The sequence below is a fragment of the Phascolarctos cinereus genome, unplaced genomic scaffold (assembly GCF_003287225.1).
Source record: "Phascolarctos cinereus isolate Bilbo 61053 unplaced genomic scaffold, phaCin_HiC Scaffold_726;HRSCAF=1367, whole genome shotgun sequence".
NCBI lineage: Eukaryota > Metazoa > Chordata > Mammalia > Diprotodontia > Phascolarctidae > Phascolarctos > Phascolarctos cinereus.
In genome coordinates, this window is record NW_027556098.1 from 139730486 (window position 1) to 139755719 (window position 25234).

At 34.5% G+C, this 25234-nt stretch overlaps 1 protein-coding gene across 3 annotated transcripts in view; it reads right to left on the reverse strand.

Annotated features, from left to right (window-relative positions):
- The window catches only part of CNTNAP5 (contactin associated protein family member 5), a 915392-nt gene that overhangs the window by 432868 nt on the left and 457290 nt on the right, over window positions 1-25234 (reverse strand). For all 3 annotated transcript variants that reach the window (XM_020963128.2, XM_020963129.1, XM_078146792.1), the window contains 2 exons: window positions 7244-7393; window positions 4092-4263 (listed from right to left, as the gene is read on the reverse strand). In XM_020963128.2, the coding sequence (XP_020818787.1) occupies window positions 4092-4263; window positions 7244-7393 (322 nt within the window). The remainder of the gene's footprint in view (window positions 1-4091; window positions 4264-7243; window positions 7394-25234) is intronic.

A 25234-nucleotide genomic window follows, 5' to 3' on the forward strand; every position in this document is an offset into this window, starting at 1 on the left:
CTTGGGGCCTCAGTCTCCTCAGTTGTAAAGTGAGTGGTTTGGATTTAATGACATTTGAGGTCTCTTCCAGTTCTGAATGTATTATTAATCAAAACGGCTGACTGCAATAACAGATGCTTCTGAAATATATATTTTTTTAACTTTTGGGAGAAGTTCTCTAATCAGGATAAATCTGCCCATGAAGAAATCTTTCTGGTACCACACAAGAGATACTTCCAACTTTGGGAGAGCATGAAGGAGACATATGGATTACTACTACAACCTTTTAAATAATATTCTCTATTGAGAATATACTCCTACACCCAATGTGGATTTTAGCCAAAGTGTCTTAACAGGAGGCTATCCAACATATTTACCTCCCCCCCCCACTACTACACACACAAAAAAGTACTCAAAACACTTAGTACTCTGAACAAAGTAGGAAGGAAGCTTGACCAAAGACTGCTTGACAGATGCTTTCTTATGAAACAATGTTCAGGAAAAGGGAAGGGGTTGGTTAGGGAGAAACTCCATTTCCTGACTTCTTTGGTTTCCACAAAGTAAATGAAATTGCTCAGTATTATATGCAAATAATCATACATTTGATTCAACTAACTTTTTAATGGAATTACTCTTTAGAAGGTATAATGGAAAGAGCACTATCCTGAGAAGACTCTTGGATCCTAGTTGGCTGTGTTTCTAAGTAGTTGGATGGTCTAATGTTTGGGTAGTAGAAAGAATATTGAATTTCAGAGACAAAAATTCAAGTCTAGACTCCAATACAAACATATGAAATAACAGATAACCTGGAATAAAATTTTAACCTCATTGGAACACTGTTTCCCCATCTACAAAATAAGGAAGTAAGACTAAATGAATTATTACTACAGGCAAGTCACTCCTCTTTTGGTGTTGAATTAAATAATTTTCCAGGCCTTTTTGACTTAAAATATTCTATTACTTTATAAAGTCATAGAAGGCATGTGACCAATTAATGATCAAGTAGACATTTTCTATACCATATGCATATTTAGGTATTGCCCTATGCTGAATGCTTTTTGATGTTGATGATGGATTTTTCATAGTAGATAACACTCAGTAATGTACTACTACCCACAAAGAGTACTTTGCATTACTGTATGGTATCACCAAAAGCAATGATGAATTATTCTCATATTTATTAGACACCTAACAATTCACTGTAAAGCACTGTGCTAATTTCTGTGGGTGATATTAAAGAGAATGTGGCAAACTCCCTTACTTTAGAGTTTGCAGTCTATTTGTTTAGATAATACATACCCACATGATGAAGCAAATAGTATAAGCTTTGTATTTAACAATGTTATTTGGTATAGCATAGTACAGATGATAAATGACATAGGGAATCAAAGGATAGAGAGAACACTGCCATTTAGGGACATGAGGGATATTTTCATAAAGAATCTGGGATATGTATTGGATTTAATTAATGGATAGGATTGTATGACTGAAAGAGGAATGGGGAGGCTCTCTCTGGTAGGGATAAAAGTTAAGATGTGTCTGTTGGATCACCTTTCAGGTATGCACATTCCACAACAGCTGCTGAATAGTGCCCTGCCTACATGCTCCTTTCTAAGGAATAAAACATATGTACAAAATTGGAAGAATAGAAGGTTATATATTTGGGAGCTAAAAGGATGGTCAGCATGTGAGGGGAACAATAGAGAAATTTGTCAGCCATTAATGACTACAAACTTGAAGTTATTAATAATCAATGCCTTTAGTGAGAACTTATGTAACTGTCATAGAGAGTGATATTGCCATGGGATCTATGGGAGGAAATTTTATGGATTCAAACTCGCTTTAAGGATAAGGCTACAGAGAGAAAGTGAGTGGGTACCAAACAATGGAGTATGATAAGAAGACCAGCTTGATTTCTTAAGAGAAGCAACAGATAAGAAACTGGTCTAGTTTAATAAATGTGCTATATTTATGATACGGTACCTGGAAGAGGAAAAACAATATTATGTTAAGGCAAATTATATGCAAATCCATTTCTATGAGAATACATGATTGAGAAAAATTAACTTTTGTTAGGGTCCCTCTTTACATTATTTTTTATTCAGGTGAATTACAGTTAAAATTAACACTAATGGTAGAGATGATAAGGAGCTCGACTGAGGAATAATTTAAAATTGGAGGTCATAGAGGGATATTAATGCCCACACTAATTATTTCATTTTAGTAAATAAGGGCTATCTTATTTCCTCTCCCATCTCCTCAGATTAAGTCAACAACTAGCAATTCTGTTTGTCTGTTTCCATCCAAAGCATGTGCCTCTCAGAGTACAATGACTCCTCAAAGCTCAGGGCCTAAGGCAGAGTTCTCTGTCATATTCTAGAATAAATTCTGAATGTAAAGACATAATTACATGCACATAATATTTGGATACAAGCAAATTTGTGTATGAATTCAGTACAAGATTAATCAACTTGACCAAATTCTTAATTATTTTCTGTTAAAAATCTGTGACTGGAAAGGCAAAGGCCATGACTTCCATTTTCTTAATTCTCCACATTATCTAGTCCAAAACCAAGCACCTAGGACTGAAAATTTATTTATGGAATTAATGAAAATAGAAAAAATGTTGATAATGTTATAGAATAGCAATCACTATCAAATTCATTATGCTAAAGAATAGCTCTGCTCATGTTACTAACTTGCTTAATAAGCTCTCGTTTTTCCCTATCCCCTGTAGGATACAATATAAGTGTTTCTTTTTTGTCTTGTAAAGCCCTTCACATTTTAACTAATTTTTCAGGCTTACATCACATTATTTTTCCTCACACACTTTATGTTCCAAAAAAGGTGGCCTATTTACTGTTCCCTATTAATAACCCATCTGCCACCTCTATGTACTACATCTGCACTAGTTGATCCTCATGCTGAGGAAGAACACTTAGCTTATGTTTGCCTTTTACAAGTCATACCTCTCTTCAAGGTTCAAATCAAGTAACATTTCTTATAAGGAGTTCTTTCTTGATTCTCCCAGTTTTTCACATTCCCTGTGTTTTCTGTATTTTCCTTATACATATTTTGCATGGATTAATTTGAGTACATCATGTCCTGTCCCTTCCCTCTATTGGAATATAAGTTCTTTAAGGGCAAGGACTCTTAATTTTTCTCTTTATTTTCCCATCCCCTAAATAGAATGCTTGGAACATAGATGGCAATTAGTGTTTGTTGAATGGAACTGACTTGGCAGTTCTGAATACATGCAGTATACATGTCTTCATATGTATATGTGTATATGTGTGTATGTGTGTATATATATATTTGTATAAAAGCAGATTCAACTTTGAATTCAAAACAAGATTGTCCTCTCTAACTAGATGGAAAGTTCTTTGTTCAAATCCGGCCTCAGACACATAACACTTACTAGCTGTGTGACCCTGGGCAAGTCACTTAACCCCTATTGCCTCGCCAAAAAGCAAAAAAAAAAAAAAAAAAGGCAACTGAGATGAAAGAAACATACTTCTTCTTAGTGTCTCTTAACTTTAGGTCTTTTTAAGTCCTGGGTAACATCATAAATGCTCTTTAGCCAGGATCCTGTCTTGTCTAGCCTAAAGTAACTGATGATGATACAACAGATGTCAACTAAAGGTGATGATGCATGTGGAGGTAGTCTTTTTGCCTATGATTTACCAAAGCAAAATTGCTGTCGGAAAGGCCTATTTCAAACACATGACATGGGCCATCCTCCACTAACAAAAATAAACCCTTCAAGAAGGAATGAAATGTTTTGATAGAAGTAATTTCTTCCTCACTTCTTTCCTTCTACTGTTAACTTCAACATAATCAAATGTTGTTTATGCATAAAATTTTAATCCTTTTACAAGCTCATATTTTGATTCAATTTGCATATCATATTTATTTCAAGTCAACATGAAGGGAGACTCAACTAATTTAAGCCATTTTCTTCAGGCCTGGAATCCTTTCAGAAATATTTTGTATTTGGTGACTCGATTATGCCTAATGTGGATAATGCTGGCAGATTAGAATTGTATTTAAAGAAACTCAGACTTTGAACAGTGAGAATGGGAAAGAGGAGGAGGAGAAGAGACAATAATTACCTGTCTTTGATGCTACACAGATCAATGCGTAAATCACTAAAATTCCCCAGGGAACCTTGCTGAACTGAAATGAGGTCCTTAGGCTGGTTATCAATAAAGATGAGCCTCATGCAGCCTTGGAAAGCCTTAATGGGATTTAAACACTGGGAATCGGTGAAATTGTCTGGGCACCCTGTGGGAGACAGAAAAAGATGAAGAAGAATACTGAAATGATCAGTCATTTCTTTGGTGACCTATTGATGGAAGACCTTGAGGTCTAATTATCTGCGATATTTCTAATTCACAGCAGTACACATGCTTTTGTTGTAAATCCTAGCATTTTCAAGGAAGGGGAGAGAAACAGTACAAAGTGGGGTACAATCATGGTGCAGGAAAAAAAATATTTAAAGAATCTCACAGCACTGCCACAAATTTCTCTTTCATTTTATATTTGTTTGTTAAAATTTAAAGAGAGTTATACATTAAACATACATAGAAATATGCATTCTGTCGTGAAAAAAAAATTCTAAATGCTAGCTTTAATTCTGAATTACACTTTCCATGGAAACTGTACTGTAGGGAAGGAATAATTGTAAACATTAGCAGTCTTGGTTTTTAAGAAAGGTATGCATTAAGATGTAACCAAAATTATGAAGTGACATTAAAATGTATGACAACTTTCAAAAGAACTAGGACTATAAATGAATGCCATTATAGTGTTATTAGAGCCCATGAGGATGGTTGAATCTACCTTTTAAAGTTGTTTTACTCACTGTCACCTCCCTCTCTATCAGCTTTCTCTGCCTCCCAATCACCTATGTTCGTATTAGATTCACATGTCAAGGTTGCTACTGACACATTACTATTTTCCTGCTTAGTGCAGGTAAACAATAGCTTAATTATTTGTGTGCATGTGTTAGTCACAGACCCTAGTCTCCATCAATTTAATAGGTTCAGAGCATATGGCAGAACAGTCTTGAAAATGGCAGTAACAAGCCATAAATAATGGCGGATTATTTCAAACACCCCTAATAGATAGGCTCTGCTTTCCTGAAACCCAACAGCTGGTTAATAGCTCATAGCAATACCATAAAATGGAGGAGGATGCTACAGTTTCTAATTGCAGCTACAGAGAGAATTTATATAAGTTGAATATTAGTACCTCAGCTCATTCTTCACCTTTCTTAGAGTTGCAGACTACATGAGGAATAATTGTCCAAACTCTGCAATTCTGAAATGAATCTGAGTTGATGCAGGTACATTCACTATTAAGATCTACCAAAAATAGCACCTATTCAAACTACGGGGAGGCTAAGTGTTTTGCCCACAAGGCAAAGTTATTTTAGTTGTTTTACAATGTAAACTAATTAGAAAGTATCCAATGCCCCCATGAAATATGTTCTAAGAAACCTTGTTCCATCTATACATATATATATATATATATATATATATATATATATATATATATATATATATATATATATATATATATATATATGTATGTATATATATATATACGTATATATATATACACATATATATATATATATATATATATATATATACATATATATATATATATATATATATATATATATATATATATGTGTATATATATATATATAGGGTAAAATTATGGAACCGGTTTTTTGGGATTCCAGATTCTCTCTTCATTTTCTTGGAACCCTTTTTGGGTATCTAGGATCCTTCTAGTCCTTTCTGCCTCCCCTCCTGTCAGGATAGGATCCACATTCAGTAAACCTTACCACGGATTATAAACTATTCTGGGATAAGAATATTAAGGCTTATTTCTAAGTATAGAATGAAACATTTTTCCCCCTGTGTGAAGAATTTTCAGCCTCAGTGAGTAGTTAATACAAATTTGGTTAGGGTAAGTGGTGGAGAGTAGTGTAGGGGAACCATCTTCAGCCTCACTTAAATTACAGTAAGAGATCATCAGTTTGCCTGTTTTGTCTAGACCTAAAATCACACCTTCATTATGCCCTGGTGAACATTGAAACTTAAATAAAATAGGTTTTAGGCATTAGAAAAATAATATATAAATGATACTTAAAATATTTTGATTAATCCCTCTACCAATCTCTGAATTTTTGATTCAACAACGTACACAGTCATGTTTTACTTTGGATAGGGTAACAAAAAACGGCTTCAGCATATCAGCGGTTAAACTGTGTACAATGACAAAGAAAATTGGATCCTATATTAGCCATGGGATTAAAATGCATCTTGTCTTTTAGTATCATTTACAAGTAGGCTATGGATTTTGTTTTGTTTCGTTTGGTCCAGACCTGTCATTTAATTGATGTACAAAACTCACTTCCAGGTTTTATTAATGACAAAACAAATATTAAACTTGAACAATATCAATTTGTAAATTCCATAAATTCTTGTGAAAACCCTATATATGTGTGTGTGTAAAAAGGAGAAATTATTACAAATGCTGCCTAAATGAAGGATGTGGTTGTAGGGTTTAGAAGAATTTCACTTTCTCTATGTTCAAGTTATATATCACATTTGAAGGACATCTCTAGGATGTCAATTATCAGTTCTCACCTCACACAACAGCAGATTGGTAGAAATGTTAATGACTTCAAGAAGACTGTGTTATATATGGCATAGTCAATACTGTGACTTCCTGAGTCATGGTCAAGTTTTTAGCTGAGTTATTTCTTCTGAATATTTGCTGAGCTTGGCTCAGCTAGACAGTATAGCAGACAGAGTATTACACTGGGAATGCAGAAGATATGAATTCAAATTCTGTCTCAGATATTTACTAGCTTTGGGACTCCGGGAAAACCTTTAACTTCTCTTAGTATCAGTTTCTTCATTTGAAAAATGCAAAAACAATAGTAACTACCTCCCACTTGTAAGAATCAAATGAGATTATATGTGTGTGTGTTTAAAAACTCAAGACACTATATGAATGTTGGTCAATATTAGCATCAGGTAATAAGAGCAGCTATTGCTAAATCTACGTTCCAACCTGCTATAGTCTCAGGTGATCTTTATTTTCTCTGGTGAAAAATTATTTGCTATTATTTTGGGGAGAAACAGGGCAAATAAAAATGTGGAAATGAAAGTTGTAATTGTGAAATAAATCCCAAATGCTTGCCTCTCCCTTTGGTTTCTTTCTAGAAGGCTGGGTAACATACCTCCAAAATAGTAGCTGTTCCCAGAGTAAATCTGCAGCCGAGTAGTTTCATGAGCAGCGGATGCTGCATCATTATCCAGTGTCAAAGTAATGCGGTTCCTTCTGGCATTAATGCTAACCGAATGCCACAAGCCATCATTCAGGTTGCTCCCTGGAAAAGAAGTAAGACAGGAGAAAAGGAGGTTGTGACTGAAACTGGGAGGGGTGAAGCAGGAGAGCATATTATTTCTGCCGCTTTATGACATAAATACCTCCTCCTATCTCTGGAAAAGGCCCTGAACATGGAATCAGAAGCCTCGTACTAAATCTGACCTCTGTCACTCAATAGTTGGATGGCCTTGGTTATGTTATTAAAACATTCTGACATTCAGTTTCCTCATCTGTAAAGATGCCATATAAGGTAACTCATAGATGAGATATATGATTATTCATCATTAGTCAAAGATGGGGTCTTTGGCCTCATCATAAGAATGTAGATGATGGGGCAGGGACACTCAGAATGAATTCTAGGCATTTCTGATATTCAACAAGTACAAGTTGTCATTTGTAACTCTTAAATGCATAACAATTTGAATAGATCTGAAGCAGAACCAGGTCTTTCAATCATTCACTTCCTCATAGTGAGTCTTGTGCTCATGTTCAGTGTTAGTAAAGCTAATCTAGTGCCTGAGTTAATAGGCTAAATTTAATGATTTGGGTCATGAAAGATTAAACACAAAGGAATGCTTTGAGGATGAACTGGCAGAAAACCACAGAACAAACCATGGGGCAAGAAACATGGAAACAAGAAAACATGAAGATAAGAAACAGGTACAGTGAGAAATTTTTAAGACAGATGTGTGTATTAAAGAGGAAACTTTAATAATAATTATTATTATGTTTTATTTCAAGTGGATAGAGCACTAGGCTTGGAATCAGGAAGATCCATCATCATAAGTTCAAATTCAGCCTCAGACACTCACTAACTGTGTGACCCTGGGCAAGTTGCTTAACCCTGTTTGCCACAGTTTCCTTATCTATAAAATTACCTAGAGAAGGAAATGGAAATGGCAAACCATTCCAGTAACTTTGCCAAGAAAACCCCAAATAAGATCATAAAGAGTCCAATACAAGTGAAATGACTCTACAACAAAAACAAACAAACAACAATAACAATGAATTAAGAATTCTCTGAAGCCTTGGAAAGCAATCAATGGGAGAGAGGTCTATAGCAATTACTATATTTAGAAAGTCCTGGATACTTCTGCTGATCATGAATCAGGAGAGTCCAGGCTTGTCCAACTATCAATCTCTCTCTGTGTGGCTACTCTATCCACATTTAAAGATAATTTGCTAGGACCTGACCAGAGTCCCCCATTTTCATATTTGTTCATTTCATTTTTAGGCACAAAGCGGAGAAATCCAGAGATGAGTTTAAAGCTTCCTATGGCATAGTCTTGGTATTCCAGTCATATACTTCTTGCTTGTTGTAATAACTGACAAAAGATTTTAACCAGTGAGAAAAGCATGAGATTGTACTTGATTCTTTCTCATCTTTGTATCCCTAGCACCTAGGACATTGCTTTGTACATAGTAAGTAGCATGCTTGTTTGTCTGTTAAATTAAACTGAATACAGACTTCATTTATTAGCAAATATGTTTAAATGTTCAGATTGAAGAGTACTGCATTTGTTGACTCAGAATTCTAATGGATGGGGAAATCAAGGTCTTCTTTAAGTCATTCACATCTACAGAAAACCTAGTTGTGAAAACCAAAGTGCTTTAATCAAGGTACCACAATCCACTCTGTGGCACAATCCAACCCTGATAGCACACAAAGTGGCAAGAAAAAAAAATTCTCAGTTCTTTGAGTACTGCTCTTGTAAATCTAGACCTCTAAAATTGTTACAATATTCAAAAATAACAGTATGTATCTTCCCCCTCTTACCAATCTTAAGCCAAATGCAGTAGAAAAGCCTATTTTTGCTCTGTTAATCGAATCTGTTATTGAATTTTTCCTTTAGGGCAAAATTAGGAAGGAAAAGTGATACTACTAAAGGTACATTATGTGAAAAATCACTTGGAAAGCTTCTGGTTTGCTTTTCAGTAGATGAAACATTATACAAAGTGATATAAAAAAGCATCATTTTCCAAGTATTAAAACCATCTCATAGAGATAAATGAAATTGTCAAATTTGGCAGTCAAATTGTAACTTAGGAAATCATCAAGGGACATGCACAGCTGCCAGATTCTGATTCTCCACTCACAACAAGAATGTTGTAACAAATGCTTGGTGTTTTTATTGTTCTCCTATGTTATCCCAAACCAAGCCAACTTTGGTCATATTTAATGTAATATACAGGGTGAAATGGTGATATCATCTGATCAGAACACATGTTTCATACTGCATATCACATTTTAGGAAGGCCTATGATAACTTAAAGGGTAGCTAAAGGAGGGTGACCAAAATGGTGAAGAAACTCAAACCATATCATATTAACATTGACAAAAGTGACTGCAGACATTTAGCCTGGAGAAGAGATGGTTTAGGAGACTAAGATTATTATCCTCAACTACATGGAGGGTTGTTCCATGGAACATGGTTTTGACTTCTTTTAGTTGGTCCCTAAGGAGAAGGAAAAATTCTGTCCTTGGACCAATGTATAAAATTGAAGGACTGATGATTCTGGCCCATTATTAGATCAAAACAAAATAAAACAAAATTAAAAAAAGACAAAATAAAACCAAAAAAAATCACTTCTTAACAATTAAAAACACCTATATTGTCTCATCAAGAAGTGAATACCTGGACTAGAGTTTGGTGAAAACTGGATGCCTCATTATGCTGCCAAGGGAACGTATGTTCAAGAAGAGATCTAACCAATCTTTAAGGTGCATTCGAATACAGAAATTCTATATTTTGCTATCTCTACTACATATGTGTTTATATTTTGAATGATTGATCTTTGCCTTTAATATTAAATATCTCATGTTTTGCTGATCTACTTAAAACTTCCATTGATCAATGACGATAATATTTGTTTTCGAATATAACCAATTCTATTTTCCATTTAGATTCTATTTGGAGCATGAAATGACTGCTTTTATGAGCTGCCTGAGTGTCATCATTTTAACTTTAAATCATCATTTGCACTTTTAAGGCAGGGAGGATGCCACTGGGGCTGCAATGCCCAAGGTATGAACTTTCTCCATTCATTTCCAAGTTGCACAGGGAACCTTCAATGAATTTTATAACATGTTTCCATTCTTTAAATCATTTCAGTATATATAGATGTGTATGTGTGTGTGTGTGTGTGTGTGTGTGTGTGTGTGTGTGTGTATTTTCCTTTGGGAGATTTAAGGGGGAAATTTATTTGGCAATTTGAAGGCAAAAGGTGAGTACCCATAGGGTAAGGTAGGATACTGAATTACTATCCTATTTTCTGTACTTGAGGGATCATGTTGATCTCCTTTATAAAAAAAAATACTAATGTGATGATTAAATTCAGATAAAATGACTTAACTCTTATAAAATGGGGAAATGGACCTTTACATGTCCACAGAAAGCTCCAAGACCTGGCTCAAAATTCACCTCCTCAAGGATCTGTGATTAAATATGTGCTAGCCTGATCATATTTTTTGCCCTTCAGTGAGCCCTCAGAAAAGTGTTTCCCATGTCTATATTTTCTCCCCAACTAAAGAGGCTCCTAATATAATTATCATCAGATACCTTATTGTAGATACTTTATTGTATTTGTGTGTAGGTAAGTGTAAGAGTCAATTATATTTCCCAATCCTTTCCAACTTCAGCCAGAACTATGTCTTTGTTCTAATAAATTACTGATGGTCCAGGAGACAGAATCATATAATCTCAAAGAGGGAATGGTGTTCAGAGACCATCTTATTCTAATCTTAGAATGTCTAATATTGTCTTTTTTATAAAATTGTTGATAAGTGTTCACCCACACTATGTTTGAGAATTTGAAAAGAGGAATCCCACTGCCATCAAAGACAACATCTTACTCATTCAGACAATTCTAATTTCTAGGTTGGTTGGTTGATTGGTTTGTTTTTCCTTTTACATTCAGCAGGTATATTTCTCTCTGTAACTTCCAATTATTTCTCTGAGGCTTTAAGGGTCATGCAAAAAAAATCTAGGGAATCTCATTCAAAAGAGAGATTATAATACCTGAAGACAACGGGATCAATAAAGATGTACTCCCTAAGTCTTCACATCTTCAGGCAAAATATTTACAGGCTCTTCAATTGGGCTTGGCATGCTAAGAAATGCAGGTCTTTCACAGACATGGACCAGTTGGTTAGTATTCTAACTAAAATGTAGAGGCCAGGGCTGAAGAAAATACACAAAATGTGGTTTCACTAGGCAAAAATTCAAAGTTACTATCACTACCATTCTTCTGCTTAGTCTGTCTCCCTTAATGAAGTATAAAGTGACATTGTTATTGCAGTTTCCATGACATAGGGCTAATAGCTCCAGGCATTGTCTCTGACTGTCCCCCAAGCCTGCCATGCTTTCCCTCCTCACATCTGCCCCTCAGTTTCTCTGGCTTCCTTCAAGGGTTTCAAATAATATTCCATATTTAGCAGGAACCATTTCCCAATTCTTCCTAATTCTAGTGCCTTCTCTCTCTCTTAATTATTTCCTATTTATCCTGTATATAGCTTTTTGGTACAAATTTGTTTGCTTGTTTTCTCCCCCTTTAGACTATGATGTCCTGAAATTTAGGAAATATATTTTGTATCAGTACATAGATAGATAGATAGATAGATAGATAGATAGATAGATAGATAGATAGATAGACAGACATAAATCTATATAGCCCCTTATAACTTAAGTCCCTCCTGTCTTTCCAGTTTTCTTATTCCTCACCTCTTACTCTGTAACATGTATTCTTCCACCCAGTGACTCTGGCCTCCTGTTTGTTCCATGAATAAGACACTCCATTTCCCAGCTCTAGGATTTTTTTTTCTGGCTGTCCCATGTCTAGATCACTCTCCCTCCTCTGTTCTCAATATTGACCACCCTGGTTTCCTCGAAGTCCCCAATAAAATCCCAAATACAACAGAAAACTTTGCCCAATCCCTCTTCATTGCAGTGCCTTCCCTATGTTAATTATTTACTACTTATTATATTTGTGTAGATATATATGTGTGTGTATATGCATATATATGTATATATGTACATATAAATGCATATATACACACAAATATATATATACACATATGTATGTGTATGTGTGTGTATATATGTATATATATACACATATATATATATACACATATATATATATATACATATATATGTATATATATATATATATATATATATATATATATATATATGTGTGTGTGTGTGTGTGTGTGTGTATTTGTTTGCATGTTTTCTTCCCCATTGTAAACTCCCTGAGGGCACAGACCGTCTTTTACCTCTTTTTGCATTCCCAGTGCTTAGCATAGTACCTGTCATATTATTTTCACTGTTTTTCATGCTTGGTTCTCAAGAGGGTGATGTCCTGACTTTCAAGTGAATTGGATTTAAGTGAAGCAGAGCTGCATCAGCAGCCTCAGTCTCTCTTCCAGAGTCATTGGAGTTCAGTGGCAAGACATAAGTCAAGACAACTGGAGATGGCCCAAGCCTGTCACATCATAATGGGTGCTTAATAAATGTTTATTAAATTTATTGAATTTAAAAGATATATGAGGGTGCTCCAAAAGTCTTAGTGCAATTTTAACTTTTTGAGACTTCAAAATTATAAAGCTATAAACTTTAAAAAAATCACTATAAACTTATTTATATTTCTTAGACATTTAGTTATATAAAATTTGAATACTAAATGTTTAATTTTAACAAGATGGATCATCCTATCATTATGCATTGCACTTGCAGTAGCTTCTCAATGATATATTATGAGAAAGTTGGAAGTGGGTACACTTATAAACTATGTACTACGTTTTAGGCACATAAGAAACGATGAACAGCAGATTTCAGAAAAAAACATGGAAAGAATTGTACAAACTGATGCAAAGAGAAATGAGCAGAACAAAGAAAACAATGTACAAGTTATCAGAAACAGTGTGTGATGATCAATTATGAATGACTCATCTGTGCTCAGCAAGTATAAAGGATCCATGAAGGAAAATGCTATCGACATCTAGATAAAAAAAATGATGAACTCAGAATACAGAAAGAAGCATATTTGTTCACTTTATTCTTTTTCATGTTTTTTTTCCTTTTGATCTATTTTTATTTCAAAACTGACTAAGATGGAAATAGTTTTACATGACAGCATATCTATTACCTATATCAAATTTCCTACAATTTTCAGAAGAGGGAAGGAGAAGGAAGGAGGGAGAAAATTTTGGAATTTAAAATCTTGTAAAGTGAACGCTAAAAATTGTTTTAACACATAATTGGGGGAAAAATAAAATACTATTAAAAAAAAGAAGATGGCATATTTGAGAGAACTCTCCATTTACACTGATAGAAAGACTGCTACCAAACAGGCTTAAATTGTAAGTTTCTATTTTGGGCTAGAATTTTGGGAGATTGCTGTCATTTTTTTTTAATGTGGATATGGAACACCAGTACAACAAAAATTAAAGACTGTAACAAAGACAGAATCTGACTTAAAAAATGTGAAAATCAGTTGTAAAGTAGAAAATTTGGGGTAGTAGCAACAGTTTTGCGTAAAGACTGAATTGACCTATTTCCAATTGTACTCTTAACTGAGCACTTAATGAAAAAAGGCAGCAATGTAATCTGTCAGTCAATCAATTATATTCTCTTTGTCTGAATAAAGTTTAAACTTCTATTCCTGACATTCAAGACACATTCATTTTTCCAGCTTTTTTAAAAAATCATTTTATTTCTCCTTTACTCTTTTCATGTTCCAAATAACAATACTCTGTCCCTGGACACAACCTGTGCTTTCTCACATCCTTTCCTTTACTGATTTTATTGTTGGAATGTCCTCTAGTCCTTTCTTCACCTATTCATCCTTTAAAGATCAACACAAATACTCTCCCAGTAAACCTTCTCTAATTTTTGTGGCTGATACATCTTCTCCCCTCAGACCTCACATAGCATTTCTTCACTTTATACCTCCTCTCTGAAATTAATTAATCATGAATTTTAAGAGTAGCATGCTATAGTCACAGAGATTCCAAAAGTGGGAGATACCACCAGCTGGGGGGCACTGGAATGATGAGAGGGGGAAGTAGTAGACTCAAGTGCAATTGGGGGATGTTGAATAAAAATAAGAGGGTGATGGAAGCATAAGGAAAGAAAAGATAACAAAAATTTTTAAAACCGTTCATATATGTTTCATCTGTTGTGTAACAGAGTTAAAGTCAAAGTGATAACAATATTTCCAAATAAACACACAAAATGCAAGTTATAACTGATCAGTGGTCAAGTCTGCCAGTAGGTCTTAACAAGCAAATGTTGGCAGGTGAGCTTGCTACACATTGTCAAGAAGTCTAGCATGCATCAGCAGGAATATATGCATGTAATGACTTGTTTACAGTACAATACTATACTGCTACATGATGCAATACTGCATGATCAAATTTCAATGTAGGAAAAAACAAATTTAAAATAAATTAATAAATTTTAAATGCATCATTTTCAAATATATATAATTTTTATATATTGAAATCATGCAAATTTCAAGAAAAAATTTAAAAAGTTAAAGAAAATAGATTTCCAGGAGGATTCTGAGTAACTTATTTTCTTTGAAAAGGGGGAGGTAAGCCAAATAATTTTGGGAACCTTTGCTATAGTGGATAGAGAGCTAGCTGAGGAATCAGAAAGATGTGGATAAAAATGTTTCCTATGACACATCTTGACTGTATGACCCTGGGATAGTCACTTAACTTCTCAGTACTCAAGGGAACTCTGTCATATTATAGGTTGCATAGATAGTGCCACTTTGCAATATTAGAAGGGATTTCCTTATTTAAGTGTCCTCTATATTGATGAAATTGCTGGTGATCCCTATTGTCTATTATTGTTTGTTGGTATCTATAGTTGTCTTAACACTCTATTAGACTTTAAAGTCCATGAGGACAGAGACCATGCTTATCTAAAATGTTTATGTGTCATAGCACCTGCATAGTGTTCTGTACTTATAAAACAAGTTACAAATGCTTAATGAATGAAATAATAATCATAGTGCCTTTGTTATTTCTTTTTTACATAGTTCAAAAGCTTTAGATTTATTTGTGAATGAAGTCTGTTTTGCAGTTTGAGGAACTAGCTGAATTTGCCTGTGAGTGGGGGTTGGAAGAAGCATCATTTGAGACTTTTAATAAGAGAATTCAGGTTGAGACTTTCAACTTTGAATATAGTCAAACATCCTGTTGTGACAGTTATAGTGCCGAACCTCTCTATTTACCCTCACTAATGAGATTGTCTCATCAATGTTATCTTAGCTAAAACAAGAAGGCAGTTAGTTGGTGACAACTTAATTGTAGGAGAGGAAAGAGTTCATAGACTCGTCATGTTTACTTGGTGTACAGATGGCAGCAATATATAAATGGCTTGTATGAAAGAGGGTAACATTTTGGGAGCAGCTATGTTAATTACAGAGTTGTAGCCTGTAACCATCTGGCTGCCAGTTTTAATCAGGGTGAGTTCTTCCATCATAGTGAGATGTGCCTTGCTCAACCATAGAAACAACCACTGGGATCAGTGTTGGCCTTTCTCTAATTAGTGCTTGCCCTTGTGAGTGTTTCATTCTGTGGCCTGGCAGAAATTTTTAGCAAACCACTGGTGTTTAATAAGCATTTGTGAAGAATTAGTACCAATCCATTTTTCACAACCAGATTTCTGTGCCTCAGAATTTTTCTGGGGTTGCTTTACATGTCCTCTTGGCTGCCTTTGATTGTAGCTATATATACATATATGTGTGTGTGTGTGTGTGTGTGTGTGTGTATGCATATATATATATGTGTATGTATGTGTATATGTATATATATATATCTATATATATATATACATATACACATACATACACATATATATGTATGTGTATATATATATATATATCTATATACATATATCTATATATATATATACATATAATTTTAAAAATTAAAATCTTGCTGTTTGTTGCAACTGAATATCTGACAGAGTTGTTGAAGCACTTCAACCAGATACTGCATTAATATAATCCCAAACCTTGAGGTTATAATAGAGAAAGTTCAGTCTTGGTTTAGCTTTAATATATGAGGTTTCCTGAGTTAGTTAATCTGAGTTTCCATCAATTAAAATGTATTTAGGGACTATAAGATATAATATACATGGACAGAGGGCAGAGGCGTGAGTTGACTATGATGAGATAATTAAAAAAAATAAGAGGTAAGGAAAAGGAATGCACTGGAATAAGGGGAAAAGGAGAGGAGGAATGGGGTAAATTATCTCACAATAAAGAGGCACAAAAGATTACATCACATTAAAAAGTTTTTGTAACCCACATATACAAAAATATTTATAGCAGCTCTTTTGTGGTGGGCAAGAACTGGAAATTCAGTGGATGACCATCAACTAGGGAATGGCTGAACACGCTGTGGTATATAAATGTAACGGAATACTATTGTGCTATAAGAAATGATGAACAGGAAAACTTCAGAAAAACCTGGAAAGACTTACATGAACTGATGCTGAGTGAAGTGATGAGAACCAGGAGAACATTGTACATGCAATGACTGACTTTGATAGATTTAGCTCTTCTTAGAGCAATGCATTTTCCTTCATCCTACTCCCCTCCCCCATTTATTCTATTCTCTCCTTTGACCCTATCCCTCCTCAAAAGTGTTTGCTTCTGATTACCCTCTCCCTTCTATCATCCTCCCTCTTTTGTCCCCTTCCCCTTTATTTTGCTGTAGGGTAAGATAGATTTTCATATCCAATTGAGTGTGTATAGTATTCCTTCCTGAAGTCAAATATGATGAGAGTAAGATTCCCTCATTCTCTCTTACCTCACTCACTTCCCCTCTATCGTAAAAGCTTTTTCTTGTCTGTTTTATGTGAGATAATTTATCCCATTCTACCTCTCCCTGTCTCCTTCTCCAAGTACATTCCTCTCTCACTCCTTGATTTTCTTTTTTAGATATCATCCCTTCATTTTCAACTCACCCTGTGTCCTCTGTATATATACATATATACATATATATACATATATATATATATACATATATATATACATATATACATATATATATACATATATATACATATATATATATATACACATATTTATATTTCTTATGATTTATCTTTCTTGTTTACCTTTTCATGCTTCTCTTGAGTCTTATATTTGAAAGTCAATGTTTCTATTTAGCTCTGGCTTCTCAAGAATGCATTAAATTCCTCTACATCATTGAATATCAATTTTTCTCTCCTCATTGATCACACTCAGTTTTGCTGGGTAGGTGATTCTTGGTTTTAATCCTGGCTCCTTTCACTTCCTGAATATTCTATTCCAAATCCTCTGATCCCTTAATGTAGAAGCTGCTCAATCTTGTGTTATCCTGATTGTGTTTCCACAATATTTGAATTGTTTCTTTCTGGCTGCTTGCAATATTTTCTCCTTGACCTGGGAACTCTCGAATTTGGCTATAATATTCCTAGGAGTTTTCCTTTGGGGATCTCTTTCAGGAGGTGATCAGAGGATTCTTTCCATTTCTATTTTACGCTCTGTTTCTAGAATACCAGGGTAGTTTACCTTATTAATCTCTTGAAACATGATGTCTAGCCTCTTTTTTTGATCATGGCTTTCAGGTAGTCCAATAATTTTTAAGTTACCTCTACTGGATCTATTTTCCAGGTCACTTCTTTTTCTTTTTCTTTTTCTTTTCTTTTTGAAGGAACATAGGTTTATTTTCTGGTTCCCACATTTGCTGTATGACCAGTGGCAAGTCACAGCTCTCTGAACCTCAGTGTCCTTAACTGTTTTATTTTCAATTTATTAATTTATTTTGATTTATCAATAATCACTTCCATATGCTTGTGAGTTAAAAATTTTCTACCCCTTTGTTCCCACCACCCTCCCCAAGACGGTGCACAATCTGATATAGGTTATACATTTACATTCTTATTAAACATATTTTCACATTAATGGCATTGTAAGTAAAAAAACTAAAACCAATAGGAGGAACCAACAGAAAGAGGAAACAAAATTCAACAGAAGATAGAAAAAAATAGCAATTCAACTTTCATAGTTCTTTCTTTGCATGTGGACAGCATTTTCCATCACGAGGCCTCTGGAGATGTCTTAGATCCTTGTAATGCTGGAAAGGGTTACATTTATCAATATTTGTCATCGTACAACGTGGCTGTTATCGTATACAACGTTCTCTTGGTTCTGCTCATTTCACTCAGCATCAGACCATATAAGTCTTTCCAGGTTTTTCTGAAGTCAGCCTGTTCATCATTTCTTATAGCACAATAGTATTCCATTACGTTCATATACCACAACTTGCTCAGACATTCCCCAATTGATGGGCATCCTTTCAATTTCCAATTCTTTACCACCACAAAAAGAACTGCTATGAATATTTTTGTACATGTGGTTCCTTTTACCATCTGTATGATCTCTTTAGGATACAGCCCTAGAAGTGCTATTGCTGGGTCAAAGGGTATGCACATTTTTATAGCCCTTTGGGCATAGTTCCAAATTGTTCTCCAAAATGATTGGATTATTTCATAACTCCACCAACAACGTATTATTGTTCCAATTTTCCCACATCTTCTCCAACATTTATCATTTTCCTGTTTTGTCATGTTGGCCAATCTGATAGTGATGTGGTACCTCAGAGTTTTTTGATTTGCATTTCTCTAATCAATAATGATTTAGAGCATTTTTTCATATGACTATAGATGGCTTTAATTTCTTCATCTGAGAACTGTCTGTTCATATCCTTTGACCATTTATCAATTGGGGAATGGCTTGTGTTCTTATAAATTTGTTTTAATTCTCTATATATTTTAGAAATGAGGCCTTTATCAGAGAGACTGGTTGTAAAAATTCTTTCCCAATTTTCTACCTTCCTTCTAATCTTAGTTGCATTGGCTTTGTTTGTGCAAAAACTTTTCAATTTAATGTAATCAAAATTATCCATTTTGCTTTTTAATGTTCTCTATCTCCTGTTTGGTCATGAATTCTTCTGTTCTCCATAGATCTGATAGGTAAACTATTCCTTGTTCTCCCAGTTTACTTAGTATCAGCCTTTATATCTAAGTCATGAACCCATTTTGACTTTATTTTGGTATATGGTGTGAGATTTGGGTCTATGCCTAGTTTCTGCCATACTCTTTTCCAGTTTTCCCAGCATTTTTTTTCAAAGAGTGGGTTCTTATCCCAGAAGCTGGGGTCTTTGGGTTTATCAAATAATAGATTACTATAGTCATTGACTACTGTGTCTTGCATATTTAACCTATTCCACTGATCCACCTCCCTATTTCTTAGCCAGTACCAAGCAGTTTTGATGATTGCTGCTTTATAATACAATTTAAGATCTGGAATTGCTAGGCCACCTTCCCCTATATTTCTTTTCCTTTGATATTCTGGACCTTTTGTTTTTCCAAATGAATCTTGTTTATTTTTTTTCTAACTCTATAAAATAATTTTTTGGTAGTTTGATTGGTATGGCACTGAATAAGTAAATTAGCTTAGGTAGGATTGTCATTTTTATTATATTAGCTTGGCCTACCCATGAGCAACTGATGTTTTTCCAATTATTTAGATCTGATTTTATTTGTGTGAAAAGTGTTTTGTAATTGTGTTCATAGAGTTCCTGGGTTTGTTTCAGGAGGTAGACTCCTAAATATTTTATAATGTCTACAGTAAGTTTAAATGGGATTTCTCTTTCTATCTCTTGCTGTTGGGCTTTGTTGGTAATATATAGAAATGCATGATTTATGTGGGTTTATTTTATAGCCTGCAACTTTGCTAAAGTTGTTTATTATTTCAAGTAGTTTTTTACTTGATTCTCTAGGATTCTCTAAGTATATCATCATGTCATCTGCAAAGAGTGATAGCTTTGTTTCTTCTTTGCCTATTCTAATGCCTTCAATTTCTTTTTCTTCTCTTATTGCTAAAGCTAAGTTTCCAGTACAATATTGAATAACAGTGGTGATAATGGACATCCTTGTTTCACCCCCGATCTTATTGGAAATGCTTCTAGCCTGTCCCCATTACATATAATGCTTGCTGAAGGTTTTATATAGATGCTATTTATTATTTTAAGGAAGACTCCATTTATACCTATGCTTTCTAGTGTTTTTAATAGGAATGGGTGTTGTATTTTATCAAAAGCTTTTTCTGCATCTATTGAGATGATCATGTGGTTTCTGTTGGTTTTGTGTTGATATGCTCAATTATGCTGATAGTTTTCTTAATATTGAGCCAGCCTTGCATTCCTGGTATAAATCCTACCTGGTCATAGTGTAAGTTGTTGTAATCTATTTGCTAATATTTTGTTTAAAATTTTTGCATCTATATTCATTAAAGAAATTGGTCTATAATTTTCTCTCTCTATTTTGACTCTTCCTGGTTTAGGTATCAACACCATATTTGTATCATAAAAAGAATTTGGTAAGACTCCTTCTTCACCTATTTTCCCAAATAATCTTATAGTATTGGAATTAATTGTTCTTTAAATGTTTGATAGAATTCACATGTAAATCCATCTGGCCCTGGAGATTTTTTCCTAGGGAGTTCATCAATGGCTTGTTCAATTTCTTTTTCTGAGATGAGGTTATTTAAGTATTTTATTTCCTCTTCTGTTAATCTGGGCAATTTATATTTTTGTAAATCTGTATCCATTTCAGTAAGATTGTAAAATCTGTTGGCATATATTAGGGCAAAATAATTCCTAAGTATTTTTTTTAATTTCCTCTTCCTTGGTGGTAGCTTCACCCTTTTCATTCTTGATACTAGTAATTTGGTTTTTCTTTCTTTTTTTTAATTAAATTAACCAAAGGTTTATCTATTTTATTGGTTTTTTTATAAAACCAGCTCTTAGTTTTATTTATTAGTTCAATAGTTTTCTTAATTTCAATTTTATTAATTTTTCCTTTGGTTTTCAATATTTCTAATTTGGTGTTTAATTGAGGATTTTTAAGTTGTTCTTTTTCTAGTTTTTTTAGTTGTATGCCCAATTCATTAATCTCCTCTTTTTCTATTTTATTAATGTAAGCATTTAGAGATATAAAACTTCCCTTAAGAACAGCTTTTGCTGCATCCCATAAGTTTTGGTATGTTGTCTCATTATTGTCATTCTCTTGAATGAAATTATTGATTGTTTCTATGATTTGTTGTTTGACCCAATCATTTTTTAGGATTAGATTATTTAGTTTCCAATTATTTTTAGTCTATCTTTCCATGGCCCTTTATTACATATAATTTTTATTGCATGATCTGAAAAGGATGCATTTAATATTTCTTCCTTTCTGCATTGGATTGGGAAGATTTAATGCCCCAGTACATGGTCAATTTTTGTATATGTGCCATGTACCACCGAGAAAAAAGTATATTCCTTTCTATTCCCATTCAGTTTTCTCCAGAGGTCTATAACTTTTCTAATGTTCTATTCACCTCCTTAACTACTTTCTTGCTTATTTTGTGGTTAGATGTATCTAGTTCAGAAAGGGGGAGGTTGAGGTCCTCTACTAGTATAATTTTGCTGTCTATTTCTTCCTCTAACTCCCTGAACTTCTCCTCTAAGAATTTGGATGCTATACCATTTGGTACAAAAATGTTTAGTAATGATATTACTTCATTGTCTATGGTGCCTTTCAGCAGGATATAGTTTCCTTCCTCATCTCTTTTGATAAGATCTATTTTTGCTTCTGCTTTGTCTGAGATCAGGATTGCTATCCCTACTTTTTTTACTTCAGCTGAAGCATAATACATTCTCCCTCCAGCCTTTTACCTTTACCCTGTATGTGTCACTCTTTTTCAAATGTGTTTCCTGTAAAAAACATATTGTAGAATTATGATTTTTAATCCATTCTGCTATCCATTTCCATTTTATGGGAGAGTTCATCCCATTCACATTCACAATTATGATTACTATCTGTGTCTTTTTCTCCATCCTTTTTTCCCCTTCTCTATGCTTTTATTTCTCCTTTCTCCTAGTGTTTTGCTTTTGACCACTGCCTCTTTCAGTCCCTCCTCCCTTCTATTAGCCCTTTCCCTTTTCTTCCCCTTTGGCCTTAATGCTTCTTTCCTCCCTTTTATCCCCCTTCCCATTTCTGTCCCCTTTTCCCTCCTACTGAGTATAATGCAAGTTAGATTTCTATACCTGATTATGTTATTTCCTTCTTGAGCCAAATTTGATTAGAGTAAGGTTCTAACAATGCTCAACCCCTCCCTTCTTTCCCTCTGCTGTGATACATTTTTTGTCTTTTCCTGTAATGTAATTTACCTGGTGTTGGGCTGGAATCAGCAAGGTTGGGACTTCAGTAGGACTCTAGGTTGCTTTCTTCAGCTCCTTTCAGATGAATGCTGCAGGGTGCTTATCTGCCTGGGGTCCTTTATAGTGCTGCTTCCCTTATTTTTGCTGAGGCCCTGGGATAGCAGTTTTCTGTAGAATGCTGAGTCACCAGGATCTCCTCCTGGTGTGCTAAAGTGAGGCTAGGCTACTGCCCTGCTTCTCTCCATCTTTCTTCTGGTTCAGCTGTTCCAGAGTTTTTTTCTAGGGTGATATTTTCTGGGTTTTCAGAAGTTGATAAGAGAGGGTGAGAGCGACTACCTTTTTACTCCACCATCCCGGAAGTAGAAGTCCCACTTGTTTTTTCCAATGAGATATTTCACATTGTCTTCTATTTGTTCATTCTTTTGGTTTTGTTTTATAATTTCTTGATTTCTCATAGAGTCATTAGTTTCCATTAACTCCATTTTAATTTTTAAGGAAGTATTTTCTTCACTGAGCTTTTGGACCTCCTTTTCTTTTTGGCCAATTCTGCTTTTTAAGGCATTCTCCTCCACATTGGCTTTTTGGACTTCTTTTGCCATTTGGGTTAGGCTATTTTTTAAAATTGTTATTTGCTTCAGTATTTTTTTGGGTCTCCTTTAGCAAGCTGTTGACTTGTATTTCACGATTTTCTTGTATCACTCTCATTTCTCTTCCCAATTTTTTCTTCTACTTCTCTTACTTGCTTCTCAAAATCCTTTTTGAGCTCTTCTGTGGCCTGAGACAAATTCATATATTTCTTGGAAGCTTTGGATGTAGGAGCTTTGCCTTTGTTTTCTTCTTCTGATTATATATTTTGATCTTATTTGTCACCAAAATAAGATTCTATAGTCTGAGTTTGTTTGTGCTGTATGCTCATGTTCCCCGCCAATTACTTGCATTTTAAACTCTTTGCTAATGTAGCAGTCTGCCTCCAGTGTGGAGAATGTTTTTGTGCAGCTGTTTTCAAAGATACTTCTAGGAACTTGTAAATTTTGAGTTTTTCCAGGGTGGTATGATAAGGGGTGAGGTGTTTACTCCTTCCCTGGCCTCTGCTCTGGTCTATAAGTGACCAGAAGCACTCTATTCTGCCTTAGAACTGTGAGGAGAATTACCTCTCCATCACCACCACAACCTCTGCCACATCAGCACTCCTCCTCATCACAGGACCTCCAGTCAGACTGTGACATACATCCAAGCATGGGTAAAGCAAGAGAATCCTGGCTCAGCTCTAGCAAAGTGATTCCAACAATCCCCCTCTGATCAGCCACCCAATTCCCCCCACTGTCTGTGGGCTGAGAGCTCTGGAAGCAGCAGTTACCCCAGTGGCTATCACACCGAGGCTGCACTAGGGCCAGTGCTGGACACCACTCCTGTCTCACCCAGGTCTGAGAGTCCTTTCACAGTCTACAAAACTGAAAACCTTTGACCTAGCAATAGCCCTACTCAGTTTGTATCCCAAAGAGATTAAAAAAAAGAAAGAAAAGGACCTATACGTACACAAAAAAAATTATAGCTGCCCTTTTTGTGGTGGCAAAGAATTAAAAATTGAGGACATTCCTATCAATTGGAGAATGGCTGAACAAATTGTAGTATATGATTCTGATGGAATATTATTGTGCTATAAGAAATGGTCAGCCAACTGGTTTCAAAAAGCCCTGGTAAAACTTATAGGAGCTGATGCAAAGTTAAGTGAGGAGAGGAGAACGTTGTACATAGTAACAACAATATTTCAATGATCAATGATGACTAACTTAGTTATTTGGATCAATACAATGACCCAAGAAAATCCCAAAATATTTGTGATGAAAAATGCTATCTACCTCAAGAGAAAGAACTGATAGTGTCTGAATGCAGATCAAAGCATACTTAATTTTATTTAATTTTTGGTCTTTTTTTTTTTGCAGCATGGTTAATATGGAAATATGTTTAGCATGACTGCATGTATATAATCTATATCAAATTGCTTGCTTAATCACAGAGGGAGAGTGGAAGCAGGGGGTGAGAGAATTTGGAACTCAAATTTAAAAAAACCTAATGTGAATTTTTTACATGTTCTTTAAAATATTCAAGGAATAAAAATAAAGTGTGGGGGAGAAGTATGTATGTGATGTTTGCCTTTTTCTTCCATATGGTCTTTAAAGTATTTTTTGTTTGTTTGTTTGTTTTTTGTTAATTCTCTGTACCCACTACAAAGGCAAACAATAAGAGTAGGGAAAACATGTCGGATTTTGGAGTTATAAATCTTGAGTTATGTTATTTCTGAATTGTATGACTTTGAGGAAATTACTTAGTTTTTTGATCCAAGGTTTACTAATCAGAAAAAGGAGAGGAGGGTTGTAATAGATGATAACTTAATTCCCTTCTAGCTCTAAATCCTATGATTTTATGACCAATCAATTGTATAAGTGGTTTGCCCCATTTGTCAAGTGATTGACCAAAATATGACTCCTCTTTTGACAAGGCTAAGTTTTTATTATCTACAATATAAAATCTAAACATGTCAACTTTGTTTTAACTATTCTTTCTTGA